The sequence below is a fragment of the Musa acuminata genome, chromosome BXJ2-2 (genome assembly GCF_036884655.1).
Source record: "Musa acuminata AAA Group cultivar baxijiao chromosome BXJ2-2, Cavendish_Baxijiao_AAA, whole genome shotgun sequence".
NCBI lineage: Eukaryota > Viridiplantae > Streptophyta > Magnoliopsida > Zingiberales > Musaceae > Musa > Musa acuminata.
The window spans coordinates 19936394-19953666 of NC_088339.1; the positions used below are offsets into that span (position 1 = coordinate 19936394).

Here is a 17273-nt window from a genome sequence, read left to right on the forward strand (position 1 = left end):
GCCTGTTTCTGCATCCCCGTGGAGCTGAGGAGCAACTCGCCATGATATAAAATCGGCGGAGGTGTTGTCATCTGCAGGTAAACAGGTCCGGAGGCTGCAAGTGGTTCGGCTTGACGTAGCAAGCAGTGGCTTTCTGTTCTTCCATGGCCAGTACGGATGACCTCAAACCCTGGCCGAGGAGGAAGACGACCATCCGCTTGCACTTATCTGACACAAGACTCACATACGCAGAATACAATCATAAAGAGGTGTGGGGGGATTCGATAAATCAAATAAATATATATGTGAATCATCATCACATGAATCAGAAACATTAGTAGAGGGCGATTCCATTATAATCTTCTCGGGTCATGCTAAATAACACGGTGGAGAAGCCATGCTACTGAGTGCCGTGCTCATCTCGTTGGTGAGTTCCGACCGGTGCGCGTGGCCTACGTGTCCCGACTCGTCGCGCCAGCCACGTGCGACTCGGCCGCGTCCCACGTCGCTGCGACAACATCTGTGGGCCGGGCCCACCGCATCAGAACCGTCCGTCGGCGTGGCCGTGAACGCACTCCGGCGCTCCCTGATTCGCCCACGTGGCGACCTTTTGTTCTTCCCCCCCCTCGCTCCTCGCCGAGAATACCGCGTGCCGTCTGTCTCTGACGCCAGCCGTCCATCCTTTGATAAGCATGAATCGAGAGGTCCCGCCGTGCCGATTGATCGCCGGGACCAACGCGACCTCGGTAAGCTGCGCTAGTAATGCTAGCGTGTGCCGGTCCGCCTCCCGCCTATAAAGGGTCCGCGACCTACTCGTCAATGCTATGGCCGTCTACCCGTCCAGGTCGGCTTAATCGGCTCGCCGTTGACAGGACCTGGGTGGAAAAAAAGTGGTTGGTGGTTATATTTTTCCGGTGTAGTACATAGAAAGATGTCGTCGGCGGCGGCTTGGATGGAGCCGAGCTTGGACGTGGACAAGCTGAGCCACGAGATCTTCTCGATACTGGAGAGCAAGTTCCTCTTCGGATACGACGAGCCCAAGCTCTTCCTCTCCTCCACTCCCGCCACCATCGCGGCAGCCGGCAGGGTACGCGTCCTCTCCATCGACGCGGCCGACGGTGCCCTCGCCGGCGCCGCACTCGTCCGCCTCGAGGCCTCTCTCCGCAAGCAGTGCGGCGACCCCGCCGCCCGCGTCGCCGACTTCTTCGACCTCGCTGCCGGATCCGGCGCTGGGGGCGTCCTCTCGGCCCTCCTCTTCACCCGCGGCCCCGACGGTCGGCCACTCTTCTCAGCCGCCGAGGCCCTCCGCCTCCTCACCAAGCACCGCCACCGCCTCTCCTCCGGGGCCCAGCGGAAGGGAATCCTGCGTGGCATCCTCGGCCGGTCGGGCGGATTGTTCCGGCGTGTGTTTGGGGACGCAACGTTGCGGGACACCCTCAAGCCGGTGCTCATCCCGTGCTATGACCTAGCGACGGCGGCACCCTTCGTGTTCTCGCGGGCAGACGCCGTGGAGGCGGACGGCTACGACTTCCGGATGGGGGAGGTGTGCGCCGCCACGTGCGCGGACTCGTTGGCCGGGGCGGCGCCGGTGGACATGCACTCGGTGGACGGGCGGACGCGGATCCGGGCGGTCGGTGGCCGGCTGGCGATGTGGAATCCCACGACGGTCGCCATCACCCACGTGCTCAACAACCGTCAGGAGTTCCCCGCCGCCGCCGGGGTGGAGGACCTCCTCGTGGTTTCACTCGGCGGCGCGGATTCCGCGGCCTCACCCGGGAAGCGCCCGGCGCTTCCGTCGGCGGCGGAACTCGCGAGGATCGCAGGCAGTGCGCAGGCCGACGTCGTAAGGACTCGCCACTTAATCCAGCGTTATTTCTTAGTCGCATTAAGGCACAGCACCGCATAAAGACTAAACTATCCTTCGCAAAGGTCGCTTGTGATAGTGTAGTGTTGGGCACTTTGGTTATTTGCTGTAATCGTTAAACTATTCTCCTGTTCATGGCAGGTCGATCAAGCGGTGGCGATGGCGTTTGGGGAGAACCGGGCGACGAACTACGTACGGATCCAGGTATGGAGTACGGAATTCAGATTTACCTAAACACCCCTATCAGGGGGCGCTAACTTAGGCGTTCCCTGCGGTGGGTTTCGCAGGGACACGTGGCGGTGCCGGTGACGACAGCGGCGGCGGAGGCGGCGCTGGCGGACAGGGGCGTGGACTCGGCGCTGTTCCGCGGCAGGAAGCTGTCGGAGCGCACCAACGGGGAGAAGCTGGACCTCTTCGCGGCGGAGCTGATCAGGGAGCACGACCGGCGGCGGAAGCGCGGCGACGCCCCGACGGTGGCGATCAAGCCCTCGACGCCGCCCTCTCCGTGCTCCTCAGAGTCGACAAGATGGCCTGCAATCCTTCTCCCTGTTCAAGAACTCAGAAATTAAATAGGAAAAATAAATAGAAAATTTATAATACTTCTGTAAGAGAAAACCTTTTCTTTCAATTTTTTATAATGTAATTATGGTCGTGATTTTTTTTTGTTTATTATAATTTCATATGACTCATAAAAATATGTGTATGTGATCTTTATGCCATGATCGAGATGTCAGCATGGCTTCATCAAATCCCAGACGTGCAAGGTTATGCATGTGGTTACTTGGATGCTGGAAGCGAGCGTCGGATCAAGTTGAGTTTAAGACTCGTCTCCTAAGTGTGGTCTTCTCCTTTAGCATTGGCTTGTTTCTTTGTTGTTAAGCTCCTGCACGTAGGTCGAGGTTGGGAGGAGGATTTCTGATTTAACCGAAGATTAAGTTAGTGTTGTGTGAAGTAAGAGGGAGTTGAATACTCGAAGTCCTCCCCTTAACACTATCAAGGGATCGATTTTTATATATGCGAATAAAGGTCGGTCGTACATGATCTGTTAATGGTGACTGACTTCTCAAGCGACTGACTTGTACCTTTTATGAGAGTGCCGACCAACCTGCATGGATTCGCACAGTGTGACGCCATTTCAAACTTTCGGAAGCAGCTTTATGCTATGCAATGTCATCTCGTAGGACCTCAGATAGTATAAGAATGGGCACCCATTCCATCCAATCCAAGTTCGAGATGTCACGTCGACATAATATACCATATCAGTTTTGAGACTCCACATTGGCACTGACATGACTGCTGATTATTGCCATAGACAGAAGACTCTACGTTGAGTGGATTACCACTTGTTGTTTCCAAAACAAAACTAGTATTTTTAGAATTTTATCAATATATTTAAATAATATTTAATATTGCATGACAAAATATAATTATCCCATGTAGTGGCTAAGGTTCCCTCCTAAGTTCACCTCAAGTTAAGGTATCAAAAGTTTGGATGGTGAAGTCTAGACCTTATATAATTTTGTTGCAATGTATCGACAAAGTCCATTTAATATTTAAATTAGTATAGATTTAAAAGTTCGATCAAATATCGAATTAAAAAATGATAATTAATCAATGTCTTAAAAGGATACTTAAAATATTTTATAATGTATATGCGTCACAGTTGAGATTAAGATTAATATTGAAAATACTTATCAATTTAAGAGATATGGTCATTATGATCATTAAATCATGTATATGCACACCATCCCAATATCAATATGGTCATTAAATTGTGTATCAAATCTAAGAAATACGAAGCAACAGTTTATCGAGTTAGTTTTTACTGTCAACACTACATGATACCGAATGGATCCTTTGATTGATTGATAACAAATTGTTAGCCTAGTAGATACAGCCCCCCTCATAATATGTCTACTAAGGGGAGTTAATGTACCGATAATTGTCCACGTGTCATATTAATATTGTCAAATTAATTTTAAAAACTAATGTGAAGATAATTAACGAGGTGAAAGTGACGTGCGAATGGGTTCCGCACGTGCGGAAGACTCGCCGGCAAACTCAGGACGGAGTCGTTGTCGTACGTGCGAACTCTACAAACACAGTAACACAACATTTTTGCTAAGGCGAGTATTCCACAGCACGTGTGCATGCATGTGAAGCGTGCCGTGACACAACTCCGTCCTGTAAGTTGGCCTCTGAGGACAGCACAGCACAGCACAGCGTGTTAATTTGTTAATAATCTATCATTAAAACAAAATACAATCAATCTGATACAAACACAATCATCTAAACTTATGGGAAAATACATCTATTGCAAATACAAAAAATAAACTCAGGTAGTTTTTCATAATTGTCCAGATTCACAGTAATTTCTCTCATTATTTGGCTACTTCAAACATCATAAAAACAAGTTTTCTCGGGAGGAATTCCCTTTCTTGGACTCCCTAACGGCAAGTTCTTCCTCCTCCCATATTGATCTGAAAAGAAAAAAAAGAAAAAAAGAGAAACCTCACATTGGGTTGGGTAAAATAAGAGACATAGATTTCGATTAATTATGCCAATACAAATTAAAAACAATAAATTAAAGGAATCTAAAGGCTCGTTGTTTTAAGATGACGTGGGAAACATAATTTTAGAGAGAGATTATTTCATAACTCGAACCATAATTATACTATTATATTATAACTCTCTAAAAATTAAAAGAATAATCACATGCAATCATCACCTGCGCTTGCTTCTGTGGGCATGGCTGGCTGATGCCTTCACTCACACAAATGTACACCAAGATGAAATGCTCCTCTGGATATCCAAAAGGAAGAACTATCGGACATGTCACAATATATATGTTATTAGATAAGTCACTATTGGTGTTGTCACAATATACATGTGTGTGCCACTGTCCAAATGAAAATTGTATGTGATATAATTATCATAATTTATGTTCATCTTCTTCCTAACTTGTGACCTTTGCACACTCAGATGTACATACATTGCACTATTTGACAGACCCCACAGCTACTTCCCTTTAGCAGTGAGACAAAACTAGAATGCTACTTATTTGGACGAATGATGAATCATTGAGATGATAAAAGGAAAAAAAAAGAAACCAACTTTTTCTATTTATGTATTGGTCTTATTGGACCGAACAGAAGTCGCAAAAAAAAAAAATTCTTTGTCAAACAATGAACTAAGTAAGATCAGTAAAATTTAATGGTATAATAGCAGATAAAACTTTTCGAACTACACGAAAAAAATCTCAAAGGCAAATTCTTTCTCTTAGCCTCTATAAATAGCAAAAACATATTAATGAAAAATATAACTTTTATCTTCTATCTTCTATCATGGTATCAGAGTCATTCTTGCCTTAGCAATATCTACTTTCCTTTAAGACTTATCACGAGCTTGGATGGTCGTAGCTCGTTCTCATCGGAGCGAAGCATGTCCAGGGCATCATGAAGCTCCAAGAAGCACTTGCCCTTGACCTCCGACGACATTGATTTGAAGTGTTTCTACATTGTCCACTCGTTGTAGCCGCATCTTTCTACCGCTGTATCTTACCGCCGAACTCCTAATTTGCCACTGAACACCTACGCTGCTTCTCGCAAGCCTCTGCATTATCCTCTTTTGCCATACAAACCACTTTGACAAACATTCGTCACTGGAGTATACCTTCGATCCTGTCAGACGAGCCTCCCATGATACCGTCTAGTTCCTCTCCTCAAGATCTATACTCTATAGCTACTCCAGTTCAGTAATTGCCCATTTCCTCCATTACAACTCCATTCCCTTCTTCTTAAGTTTCCCCCGTTGATGAGGCAATACATTTAAAAACACAACTATTGTCTTTACCTCCTTCTAGTCCTAGTGACACTGAAGTACCTCAGCCTAACCTAGCCCGTGTCAGTGACTCTCCATCGCCTATACTAACCACACAACCTCACAATCCCATAGCCTCTAGACATCTAATGATAACACGCTCCAAGTATTTTCAAATCACGTCAAGTCCTTGATCTACATACTATTATAGAATCATCACCTAAGACCATTGAACCCACCACGTTCACTCAAGCCCAAAAATCTTCACACTAGCGTAAAGCAATGTGTGAAGAATATGATGCCCTCCTTCGTAACTTAACATAGAACCTTGTACCCTTTCATCACACATAAAACATCATCAGGTGTAAGTGGTTTTTGGAATTAAGCGGAACCCAAATAGATCAGTTACCAAATATAAAGCACGTCTAGTTGCCAAAGGGTTTCATCAATGACCTGGTGTTGATTTCACTAAGGCATTCAGCCCCGTTGTTAAACTTACAACAATCTGACTTATCTTGAGTTTTGCCACCACTAGAGATTGGCAATTAGGATAATTGGATGCTAACAATGCCTTTTTATAAAGGACTCTAACTGAAGACGTCTTTATGCAGTAACCTCCTGGTTTCATCCATCCTCAATATCTAAAGCATGTTTGCAAACTATAAAAAGCTATTTATGGATTTCATTAAGCTTCAAGAGCCTAGTACACTGAACTTAGTTTATTTTTGACTTCAATTGACTTTATCAACTCCAAGTCTGATACCTCGTTATTTCTACGATAACAACATGAAAGCACAATATATCTTTTGATGTATGTGGATAATATTATTGTCATGGACAATAATCCTATAGAGATCTAGGCATTCATTAAGCAATTGATAGATTGATTTTTCCTTGAAGATCTAGGAACCTTGAGCTACTTTTTAGGAGTGGAAGTAACATATACATCTTCAGGTCTCTTCCTGTTACAAAGAAAATAAATGTAAGATTTATTATTAAAGACAAACATGTAAGATGCAAAAGAGGTTACAACTCTCCTCTCTACTAGTGAATCACTTAAATTATACGATGAAAGTTCTACTATGGAACCTACTCAATACCGACAAGTAGTTGGCTCCTTACAGTACTTAGCTCTCACCCATTTAGATATGTTTTTTGTGGTCAATAAATTGTCATAATTTATGTAGCGACCATCTACTACGCACTGGTTTGCAGTCAAACGAATCCTATGATCTCTTAAAGGAACCCTCAATCATGGTCTCTTTCTTCGTAAACACTCTCAGCTTCATCTCCATGCTTTTGCTGATGCTGATTGGGCATGAAACTTTGATGATAGAACATTCAAGTCGAGGTATATTGTCTTTCTTGGAGCTAATCCAATCAGTTAGAGTTCTAAGAAGCAAAAGACAGTCACACGGTCTACAACTGAAGCTGAATACCATGCCATCGCTACCGTTGCCGCAGAACTTAATTTGATCATAAATCTACTTAAGAAACTCAACATTGACTCCACTCTTACTTCTAAAATATATTATGATAATGTCGAAGCTACCTTCCTATACGCCAATTCAGTGTTCCACTCTCACATAAAATATATTGCTATCGACTTCCACTTCGTGCGAGATCAAGTTATCCGACATTAACTACGTGTTTCTCACATACATATGACTGATCAACTAACAAACTAACTCACGAAGCCTCTCATCCGTAAACTATTTTCATTGCATTGGTCCAAGATTGGTATCCTTGATAGGAGTATCATCTTGCAGGGGTATGATAGAAGATAAGATTTCCGCAACTGAAAAATATAACTTCTATCTTTTATCTTGTATCTTCTATCATTTTATAGGTTTTAAAACTATATCTGAAATGAGCCTTTAACAATAATTCAATAATTTAGGATGTTTAATGAATAAAATCCATAAGTAGTAGATCGAAACTATGCCTTTTGATTTGTAGGAAGAAGGAATGCCATAGAGTGGTATGGATCATAAATACATAAGAGAATTTTAGACGCATGTGTACACATTAATTAATCACATTATATTCCATCCCACGAGAGAGATAAATATCACCAATCACCGATAGTCTTTTGGCACTTATTTTCTCTTTGATTAAAATAAGGTGACATATTTCAATTCTTTAGTGAAGATAATATATATGGACAAGATTAGAACAACTAATGTGCATGTCGTGACTCTTTTATATTGTAATTTTATTGTGGTTCCATAGTACCAAAGGAAGTCAAAGTAAATGGCAAAACTATTATCTTCACCAACAGTTTTATATTATAATTTTATTGCGGTTCCATAGTACCACAGGAAGTCAAAGTAAATAGCATTTTAAAGTGTCAACATTATTAATATTTCTTTTATTATCATTAAAAAATTATTTGACTTAAATATGTAAGTCCATATTTTGTCTCAATAATAATATAAAAGCCATCAATCTCACAAGTCAATTATATGATAAGAAAATAATAATATTTAGAATTTGATTAAAATGATTAGTCTTCTTATGGATCACCCATGCGGAAAAGTGAAAGTGACTCGAGATGACAAGAGGGGAGCAAGGTAGAGCACCAGACTTTTGGATGAGAAATAGATGACTCACAAACCTTCCTCGTGTAGCAAAAACTGATGTTTGATTTTTTTTAACAGCTAAGCTCGATTTTGCTGATAGCTAAGTTAGATAATATTTGAGACGAATAATATGAGATGAGAGAGTCCCATTACTTAAGTCACAAAAAAAATTCTTTCTAATCATCTTTGAACAAATCTTGTACAACTATTTTGACACGACGAATCACGAATAAAATAGCTAGACGCCAGAATGATAAAAAACTTAACTCCCCTTATTGGACTTTTTTCATATTTAAAAATATGAAAGGTTCCATCGAGAAATAGAACTAATCCTAACCCAAAGGGTCGAGAAACTCCACGCCAGTCATCTCTGACGATGAATCAACAATTCGAAATACTTTTCTTGCGTATTCTCGATGAACTAGCATTTATACATAGGTCCCATTACTCAAGTCATAGAAAAATTTTTCGAATCATCTTTGAACAAATCTTGTACAACTAATCACGAATGATCAATTTTATTCAGGTTAGATATTAATTTTAATTAAAGATAAACTAATAATCATGTTTTTATTCTTGAAAAAGAAAAAAAGAGAAAAATCCAACTTGCACTTTGTGGTTGGCTTTTTCTTGAAGTCAAATATAGTATAGTCAAACATAGCCGACAGCGATAGGATTGATTCGATTCATCAGCCTGGTTCGGTTCAATTTGAACCCGGTTTGGAGCCAAAGTTTCAGCGTTTCTGGTCAAATTTCAGCAGCGGGCAACCAATAATTAATTTACGTATTGATTCCTCCCAAACGATTGATTTTTATAATGGTTGATCTCCCAATTCAAATCACCTTTAATACGTTATCTCAAATGCCCTTTACATAGTATAAAAACGTTTTAGAACAATTTAAACTTTAATATATTTTCTAATTTAAAATACCTACTTCCAATCATGATGAATAGCGATTAATATACATACAAATGGGATTTCAGTATTCTGAGGGATATATATATATATATATATATAAACCAATATGCTATTCTTAAGCTTTATAAGGAATGATATGTGAAAATATTGAAAAACCGTCGGGTGCTCCTCTGATCTCCACTCGCTCCTTCTTTAAGTCTTCTCGTTCGACGGCACCTCCTACTCCTCCTCCACTGCCTGCTTCCGCCGCGTGCATCCACCCCAGCATCGCATACGGACGCCGGAAGCCTCCGCTAGCCATATCCCGTGGATCCCTTGCAGAACCGAATTGGTGTTGCCTGATCCGTTCCTTCTCTTTGCGTTACTAGTTTCGGGATCGTGGCGGGTCGGAAAAGTGGGTGCGGGAGTTCGCGGAGGAGCTTAGGTGATAGATTCGACTGGTCGAACTTTCGAAGGTGACTTCCGCATCTGGGTTTCTTGTTCTGGTTCAAAGTCTCGTCCTTTTCGTCATTTTTCCTGCCAAGAAACGTTGGGTTTTTGGGGCAAAGATTGTTCTTTGTCATCTCCGAGTTGTGTTCAGATGGATACAACAGATCTGGAGTTTTTTTTTTTTCTCATATTGATTTCAATTTGTTTCCTTGTTGTCTGAACTCCGGTAATTTTATATGACTGCTTTTGCCAAAAAGGTGAAGAATTAGTTGTTTTTTTGCATAAGAGAGCATTGAATTAGATTATTGTGACAATTCAGTATTGTAGATATCTGTCTTGTTCAAGTAGTTGCTGATCAAAGGTTTGGAGAAGTACTTGATAGAGGTGTATGGACATTTTATACGATGATGACGATTAAGTTTTGCCTCGTTTTGTTGATTGCTTGAAAATCTAAACTTTTACCTTCTATGTACTTTTCAAGTAACTCTTGGTAATTTTTTATTTGTTTATGTTGACTTTTCTTTAATGTAATTAATGTAGCCTTTTTCTATATTGGGAGATCCAAGAGGAAGAGAAAAAAAGAATGAACAGAATAATAAAGAAAGAAAGTGAGGGAGTTGAAGTCTTAGGTTTGGTTAACTGAGGGGTGCAATGGAAGAGATCAGCTGTCGTGTTGCCTTTTTTTATTTTTATACAAACTATCCCTCATTTATGAAAAAATTCAACCAATAAAATAAAATGAAGAGGAGGGTCAATTAAGTCTTGTGTCAGATGCTTGCAGATAAAAACAAAACCAAAATAAGTATCTTAGGATTAGCAAGGAAAAAAGTTCAAGAAAAAGGAATACACAATATCACATATTAAAATCATCAAAAGAAAAAAGTTCAAGAAAAGCAAGGAAAGAGAACTATTTTTGTTTCTAAAAATATTTTTCATTAAGTAGGGATGATCCTTTTGATAATTGATCAACTATATCAAGGTATATTACCTACCATAATATGGAAAAGCCCATTTTCTTCCACAAAAGTAATTGAGAACTTCAGAATCATCAAATTGATTGGAACCATTTGATTGAATGAATCTCTGCCCAAATGAAGTGAAGAGAACTGGAAAGCGGAGATAAATTATGAGTAATCCCTTTTTTCTTCTTTATGTAAAACTTTCTCTTCTCCATCTCTCTTTAAATTGGTCCGGGGCCCAAATACAGAGCTCCCTTTTTTGTCTTCTCTAATTGTTCTACACTTCTTTTGTCTCCTTTAGCAAGTTTCGGACAGAGTTGTATGTGCATGTAATAAGTTAGATCTCTAATCCTAAGTAACTCAGAACCTATCTTTTGGTTAATAAGAAAAGATGGTAACAAATACTTGAGGTCAAAACAGTGAACTAACTAAGATGGCATGAGCATTTGCAGTGAGATTCAGTGAAGGTCTTTAAGACTAATTTAGCTAGATAACTTGTGCCAGAGGGAAACATTTCTGTTCATGTGGATGAAAGTTGTGGAGAAATCTTGGCATTGCATGTAGTGAAGATATAGCATTGATTGGGGAAGATTTGGTAAAGCTGATTGTTAGTCCGGAACATGTTGATGAATAAGCTTGTTGGTATCAAAATTCAGTCATCATTTCTTTTGGTTCAGAGGATCTTGTTTCTGGTAAGTGAATAAAAGCATATGCGTAGCTGTTGCATATAGTTAAACTAATTATTGCTTCAAAGTGAGTGCACATTTTCAACGAGAACTATTCCAAGTGAGATATTCAATAAGTACTGACCTTTGATGTGATCTTGAAGTGCAATTTTGCTTGAGCGTATAGTCTGGTGATGGTTGGTTGGATCATGTTAGATTGTTTGCTTGGTGTCCTGGTTATTGATCTTGTTCATTTGGATAGGTGAGGTGCAGCTTCTTGAGGTAGCTAAATGAGACTACTTTGAGCACACTGAGACTACAATACTAGTATTTGAATACCTAAAATCAAGACAAATCTCGACAAGTGAATTATATTGTTTTTGTTGGAAGTTGATGTTTTGACTTTTGATTGTCACCACACTGGCAAGATGCAAAAGCTTGAATCAGTTAATTGGTGTGTGACGATCAATCAAGCAAAACATGCAAAATTCTTCCTCACTCGTATCTACTTTTGCAGGAAACTTTTCATTCATATAATCCAACATTCAACAGACAGGAAGATCTAGTAGTTGGTTTTTCCAGGATGACTTGTTTCTCTTGCATGTTCAGAAGGAAAAGAACTTCATGTCAGCATCATGATCAACTCAATGAAGGTAGACATGGTGTTTGGTGGATTAAATGTGATTTAACTTAATGTTTATTTGCCTTTTATTGAATATCTATTTGCCTCTTCTATTGCAAAATTCTACTCCACCTTTCGGTTAAGCTATATATTTTATCTAGATATTCCAGGAATTGAAGGTGTAAATATCTACACTTACAAGGAATTGAAAATTGCCACTGATGATTTTAGCGCTGCTAATAAAGTTGGAGAGGGAGGTTTTGGTTCTGTATACAGGGTAACTTTTTTATACTTTAAAGTGGATTAATGCTATTAATTTTATAAACAATCCTCACTAAATCGGATCATTGATGTAGGGAATGCTTAAAGATGGAACAGTTGTTGCTATAAAGGTGCTATCCTCTGAGTCGAAACAAGGAGTGGGGGAATTTCTGACTGAAATTAAAGTGATCTCTGGTATCATCCATGAAAATCTTGTCAAGCTGTATGGTTGCTGTGCTGAAGAACCTCACAGAATACTTGTTTACAACTATCTTGAGAATAACAGCATTTCACAGACCCTTCTTGGTAACATAATCCCTGTTTATACTACAAAATTTGAATTTTGTGTACACTTGAGGGTGGTCATATCCCATGTTGTTTTGAATGCATCAAGATGTGCTGGTTCTTGTCATCTTTCAGGTTCCAACCGTGGTAACATTCAGTTCAACTGGAGGGCACGAGTCAAAATTTGTATTGGTGTTGCTCGTGGACTTGCATTTCTCCACGAAGAGGTCCATCCACATGTGCTTCATAGGGATATTAAAGCAAGCAATATTCTTCTTGACCAGGACCTCACACCCAAAATTTCTGATTTTGGTTTAGCTAAACTTCTGCCATCAAATGTGACTCATGTCTCCACCCGTGTTGCTGGGACATTGTGGGTCTTCTTGCCTCTTTTAACTTCACACGATCTAATTCTTATCTGAAAATACAAATGCAGACTATTTTTCATGTGGTTTATCACTGTTGAGTGCAATTCATGATATCCCAAATCGAGAACTTGTAACTGGACTTTGACCCTGCAGCATGGGATCTACAATAGTTGGCTACATAACAATAAAAGGCCTGTAACAACAATGTCCATGTCATATTGCTTGTGTACTTATATGTATACATTTTTTTCTTTTTCAAGTCTTAACTTTTGTCCTCTGCAGAGGTTATTTGGCACCTGAGTATGCAACTCGTGGACAAGTGACCAAGAAGTCTGATGTTTACAGTTATGGTGTTCTTCTGCTAGAAATAGTTACTGGCAGATGTAACACCAACACAAGGTTACCTTTTGAAGATCGATTTCTTCTCGAACGGGTAAGGAAATTGTACATTAAATATAAATTAACTGATGATTATATGACATAAATTGTAAGTTTTTTTTATTGTATATGTAACATCATTTGTTGCTGAAAGCCTGAAACTGTTTTTTTTCATTGCATCAATTTTTTTGTCATGGCCTAGCATGCAGTGAGTTGCAAACAAGGTCGAAAACATTTAATATACATTGCACATAATTTTCATGAAGATATTTCAATCTTGGTGATAATCGTAGACTTCTACCTAGTTGTTTGATTAATTGTATGATAAATTTAAGCATCTCTGTAGAGTCTGCACAAAATTAAGTTCAAACCTTAAATTAACAAAGATGCTTATTGTGTAAAATTACTGTTCCCTTCCCCTCCAATCCTCAAATGGGTTTTGCTGTTGTTCAATGCTAAAATTGATAGGTAAAATCAACTGTAAAGAAGGCTGTTGACTTAAATTCACACGTCAGGAGAAAAAGCTGTGCTCAGAAACAAATATATTCCAAGTTCCTTTTTCTTTATCTAATGCTATTATGAATATTCAAGCAATAAACATTGAATAGTGTTAACTTCATGTGAGACTAAAAATAATCGAGAAACCATGTTTCATTTTAAAAGGAAAGAGTAATGCAGATGATGTAGTGTATATGACTACTGTCATCTTCAATGGCATGCCGGAGTTTCATAAACTTAAGAAAACCAAATTTCTCACCTCAAATGGCATCACAAAGTCATATTGTGAAAATGAGTATGAATTGGAACCCACTGATTGTATGTTTCTAGTAGGTTGAAATGTTCCACTAAAGATTAAAATACTTAATCAACTTCTATCTTGATTTGTGGCCTTTATGTTGGAACTTCATAAACTTAATATAACCAACTTTCTCACCCCAAATGTATCACAAAGCCTATCCTAATGAGAGATATACGAGTTGGAAACCATTGATTTTTTGTCTATAGTAGGTTGAGATGTTCTGTTGAAGATTAAAATACTTCATCAACTTCATCTTGATTTATGACCTTACCAGATAGCATCTCTTGAATTCACAGTACTTTCTCATACTTTCTGTTTTTGGTCTGTTCTCTAAAATGATTGGAGTTTCAGGTCAATTTGACATTTACAATTTTGGATTGTACATCCGGATTTAATCCCATTTTGTTTCTTGTTTTCTATTTTTAAAAATTTCCATATTGCTGCTTACAATCTTTTCAAGGGTAGCTTGTCTAATTAATGTTGTAAGGTTTTGTGATATAAAAGTATATTGTCATCGTTGTTCAATTAGTTTGACATTGGCAGATAGTTCTTTCTTTTACATTTGAGACACGTCTGGTATGCCAAAAGACAATAGTTAAGGGCCATTAATTTAGATATGGTAGATTGCCTTCTCTTTCTGTATATTTTCCTATGCATTTTTTAGTGAGCTTAATGATTCTTACATGCTTTCCCTTTATCGTGTGTGCATATAAATCCAGACATTCAAATTTCAACAATTTGCCTTTTGAAAGATAGAATTGCTCTAGTTAGTTGGATGGGGCATGCTGAAGGATTTGATAAGTTGATTTTGAAGAATATGTACTGGCTGCCCAGAATAAAATTCAATATTTTGTTGTAAAAGCTGACAATGAATTATGATCTGGATCGAAGTTTCAGCTGGGGAAAATGTAGAATTTAAAAAATACCTGCTCCATAGACAAGTAGTTGTACTCACCAAATAAAAAATTCCAATCTACTCATCTGTATTTCATCAAGGCACAAAAAGATAGGAGTGAGGTGTTTGTGTTTAATGGACTTGTAGTGATGGCCATTCTGAGTCTCTGACTAACAGCTAAATTTGGATAAATCTGAATGATATATACAATATGGGAACATCTGTGATTATAAGTTTAGTTTGAAGTTACAGTTAACTTTTGCCTGGAATCCAGAAGCTGATTGGATGGTACTGATGGTGTGAAAGGGAAGTTCAATGCTTTGTTTTCTTTCTTTAGTTTTATAATGATTCAATCATGTATCTAGGCTTGAGAAAGAAATCTGCTTTCTTAAACATAGTATGGAGAAAATAATGGAACTAACATCAACTCTGTTCCGAGATGTGTTTTAATTTACTGCCATCAGTTATTCATTACACGTGCTAAAATGATTTTGCATCTTCATTATAAATGAGCTGTTGTAAGTATTTTGTTGATATACATAAGTTTAGAAGATAATTTATAACAAACCATCATAAAGAGTTAATTCATACATGCCATTTTGTGGCTGTTTTACATCTGGCAACATGCTTGACAGCTGCACGGTCCCCGGTATTACTAATGGATTTCTCTTCTTGCAGACATGGGCAATATATGAACATGGTGATCTGAAACATATCATAGACAGCTCTTTGACAGATGACTTGGATGCTGAAGAGGCATGTAGGTTCTTGAAGGTTGGACTTCTATGCACACAAGATGCTATGAAGCTTCGGCCCTCAATGTCCACTGTCATCATGATGCTGACTGGCGAAAAGGATGTGGACTTGGAAAAGATTACGAAGCCTGGAATCATTAGTAATTTTATGGATCTTAAAGTTGGTAGCAAGAAAAAGGCCGATCAAACAAATAGATCTTTAATCATGTCATCCATTCTGGAAAATTCACCCTTGTCGTCAGAGAACACTACATCTGCATCTATGACCTTCACAGCAATATCTGAGTGAGACTGAAAAATCAGTGGATATATAAGTTAATGGAGTTTTGAGGTACATAATCATGTAGAATATTGTAATTCCTTTTCTCGAAAGAAAATATGCTTGTTTTTCTATTTGCATCTTATAGATTCTAGTTTATTGTATATATCCGTATCAATTTTGGTCAAAAGAGAACTTTGTTTATGTATTTGTTTGATTGATTTTCTTGGCTAACTGAATGTTTTTCTTTGTTTAATTATAATTTGATGAGAATGTTGAAGTGACACATGATATGGTCCAAATTTTATATCTTCCAAGAGAGCCAACTGGACTTGCATTCAATAAAAAAATTCCTGATTACATATTTCCAAGTAGAGAATTCAAAATCGGATATCAAGAATTACCTGTATTTATGTGTGGTTCATCATCTAGAAATACTTTTTTGTATGTATATCATACTTTCATCTGCTTCTGAGTGAATAACAAAACCAAGGGTTGCGGAGGATGGTCTTTGTACATCTTCATTGCATGCTTTTGTCACTGAAATCTCACATTGTATTATCTTCTAAAACTTGGTATCTTGGGAGGAGAGAGAGAGGATCAGACACAAAACTCCATTCCTCTTCAATTAATCTTTTTTCAACCTATAGAAGAAGGTGTCATGATTCCCCGTTTCTCTTTTTTCTTATGATTCTTCTGCTAGTTACCTTTACACTTAATGATGTATCTGACTCCTCTCTGTGCCCAGAGAAACAGGGAATCAAGATTAGATCTATCACATGAAGGTGAACAATGTCCTTTTAATTAATTTGTCATTGTTGGTTTGTTATTCTGTCTACATTCTGTGAGTTCACTGTGTCACTATTGATAGTTCAATGATGCCTTTCTCTGGACCACATCAACTATTTCTTAAGCTTTTGACTTGAAATCTGGATTATCTTCTACTGATTTACTGTTGCTTCTTATTCTACACAAAAGAACCTTATCTTGCCTGATTCGATTGTTGGTGAAATATTGAACTTTTGGATCTAGAAAATGTTTCAGAAGGTATCTCTAAAGTAGATGGTGATTGGTAGAGCAATTCTTTTATAGGTGTTATTTGAAAGTTATTTACTATATATCAAAGTCAAATGCTCTAATGCCTTATGCTTGAGAAGTATTATTTACTTTCTTTCTCGTCTCTAATTATTAATAGCTCAATGATGCTTTTCTCTGGACCACATCAACAATCTCTTGAGCTTTTGACTTGAAATTTGGATTGTCTACTACTGGTTTATAATTGCTTCTTATTCTGCATAAGAGAACCTTATCCTGCCTAATTCACTAATTGGTGGGGAAATACTGCAACCTTTGGATTTAGAAAATGTATAAAGTAGATGATGATTGGAAGACAATTCCTATCCTCATAATTATGGGTGTCGTTGGACAGTCATA

At 38.8% G+C, this 17273-nt stretch overlaps 2 protein-coding genes across 5 annotated transcripts; both read left to right on the plus strand.

Moving 5' to 3' along the window:
* Nucleotides 1-271: 271 nt before the first annotated feature.
* LOC135604918 (patatin-like protein 3) lies at nt 272-2433 on the plus strand. Its single transcript, XM_065094569.1, has 3 exons — nt 272-1822; nt 1985-2047; nt 2131-2433. Exons 1-3 carry the CDS (start codon nt 911-913, stop codon nt 2410-2412), a joined length of 1257 nt encoding a protein of 418 aa, XP_064950641.1. The 5' UTR covers nt 272-910; the 3' UTR covers nt 2413-2433.
* A 6870-nt stretch (nt 2434-9303) lies between these two features.
* Nucleotides 9304-16047, plus strand: LOC103969107 (cold-responsive protein kinase 1). Of its 4 annotated transcripts, none has more exons than XM_009382542.3 (7): nt 9304-9619; nt 11735-11870; nt 12001-12116; nt 12196-12406; nt 12521-12758; nt 13036-13186; nt 15504-16047. In XM_009382542.3, the coding sequence occupies exons 2-7, from the start codon at nt 11801-11803 to the stop codon at nt 15867-15869; spliced, it is 1152 nt and encodes a 383-aa protein (XP_009380817.2). In that variant the 5' UTR covers nt 9304-9619; nt 11735-11800; the 3' UTR covers nt 15870-16047. The 4 variants fall into 4 exon arrangements, with proteins under 4 accessions (XP_009380817.2, XP_009380826.2, XP_009380833.2 ...); XM_009382551.3 differs by having other exon boundaries at nt 12010-12116; XM_009382558.3 differs by lacking the exon at nt 11735-11870.
* Nucleotides 16048-17273: the final 1226 nt, after the last annotated feature.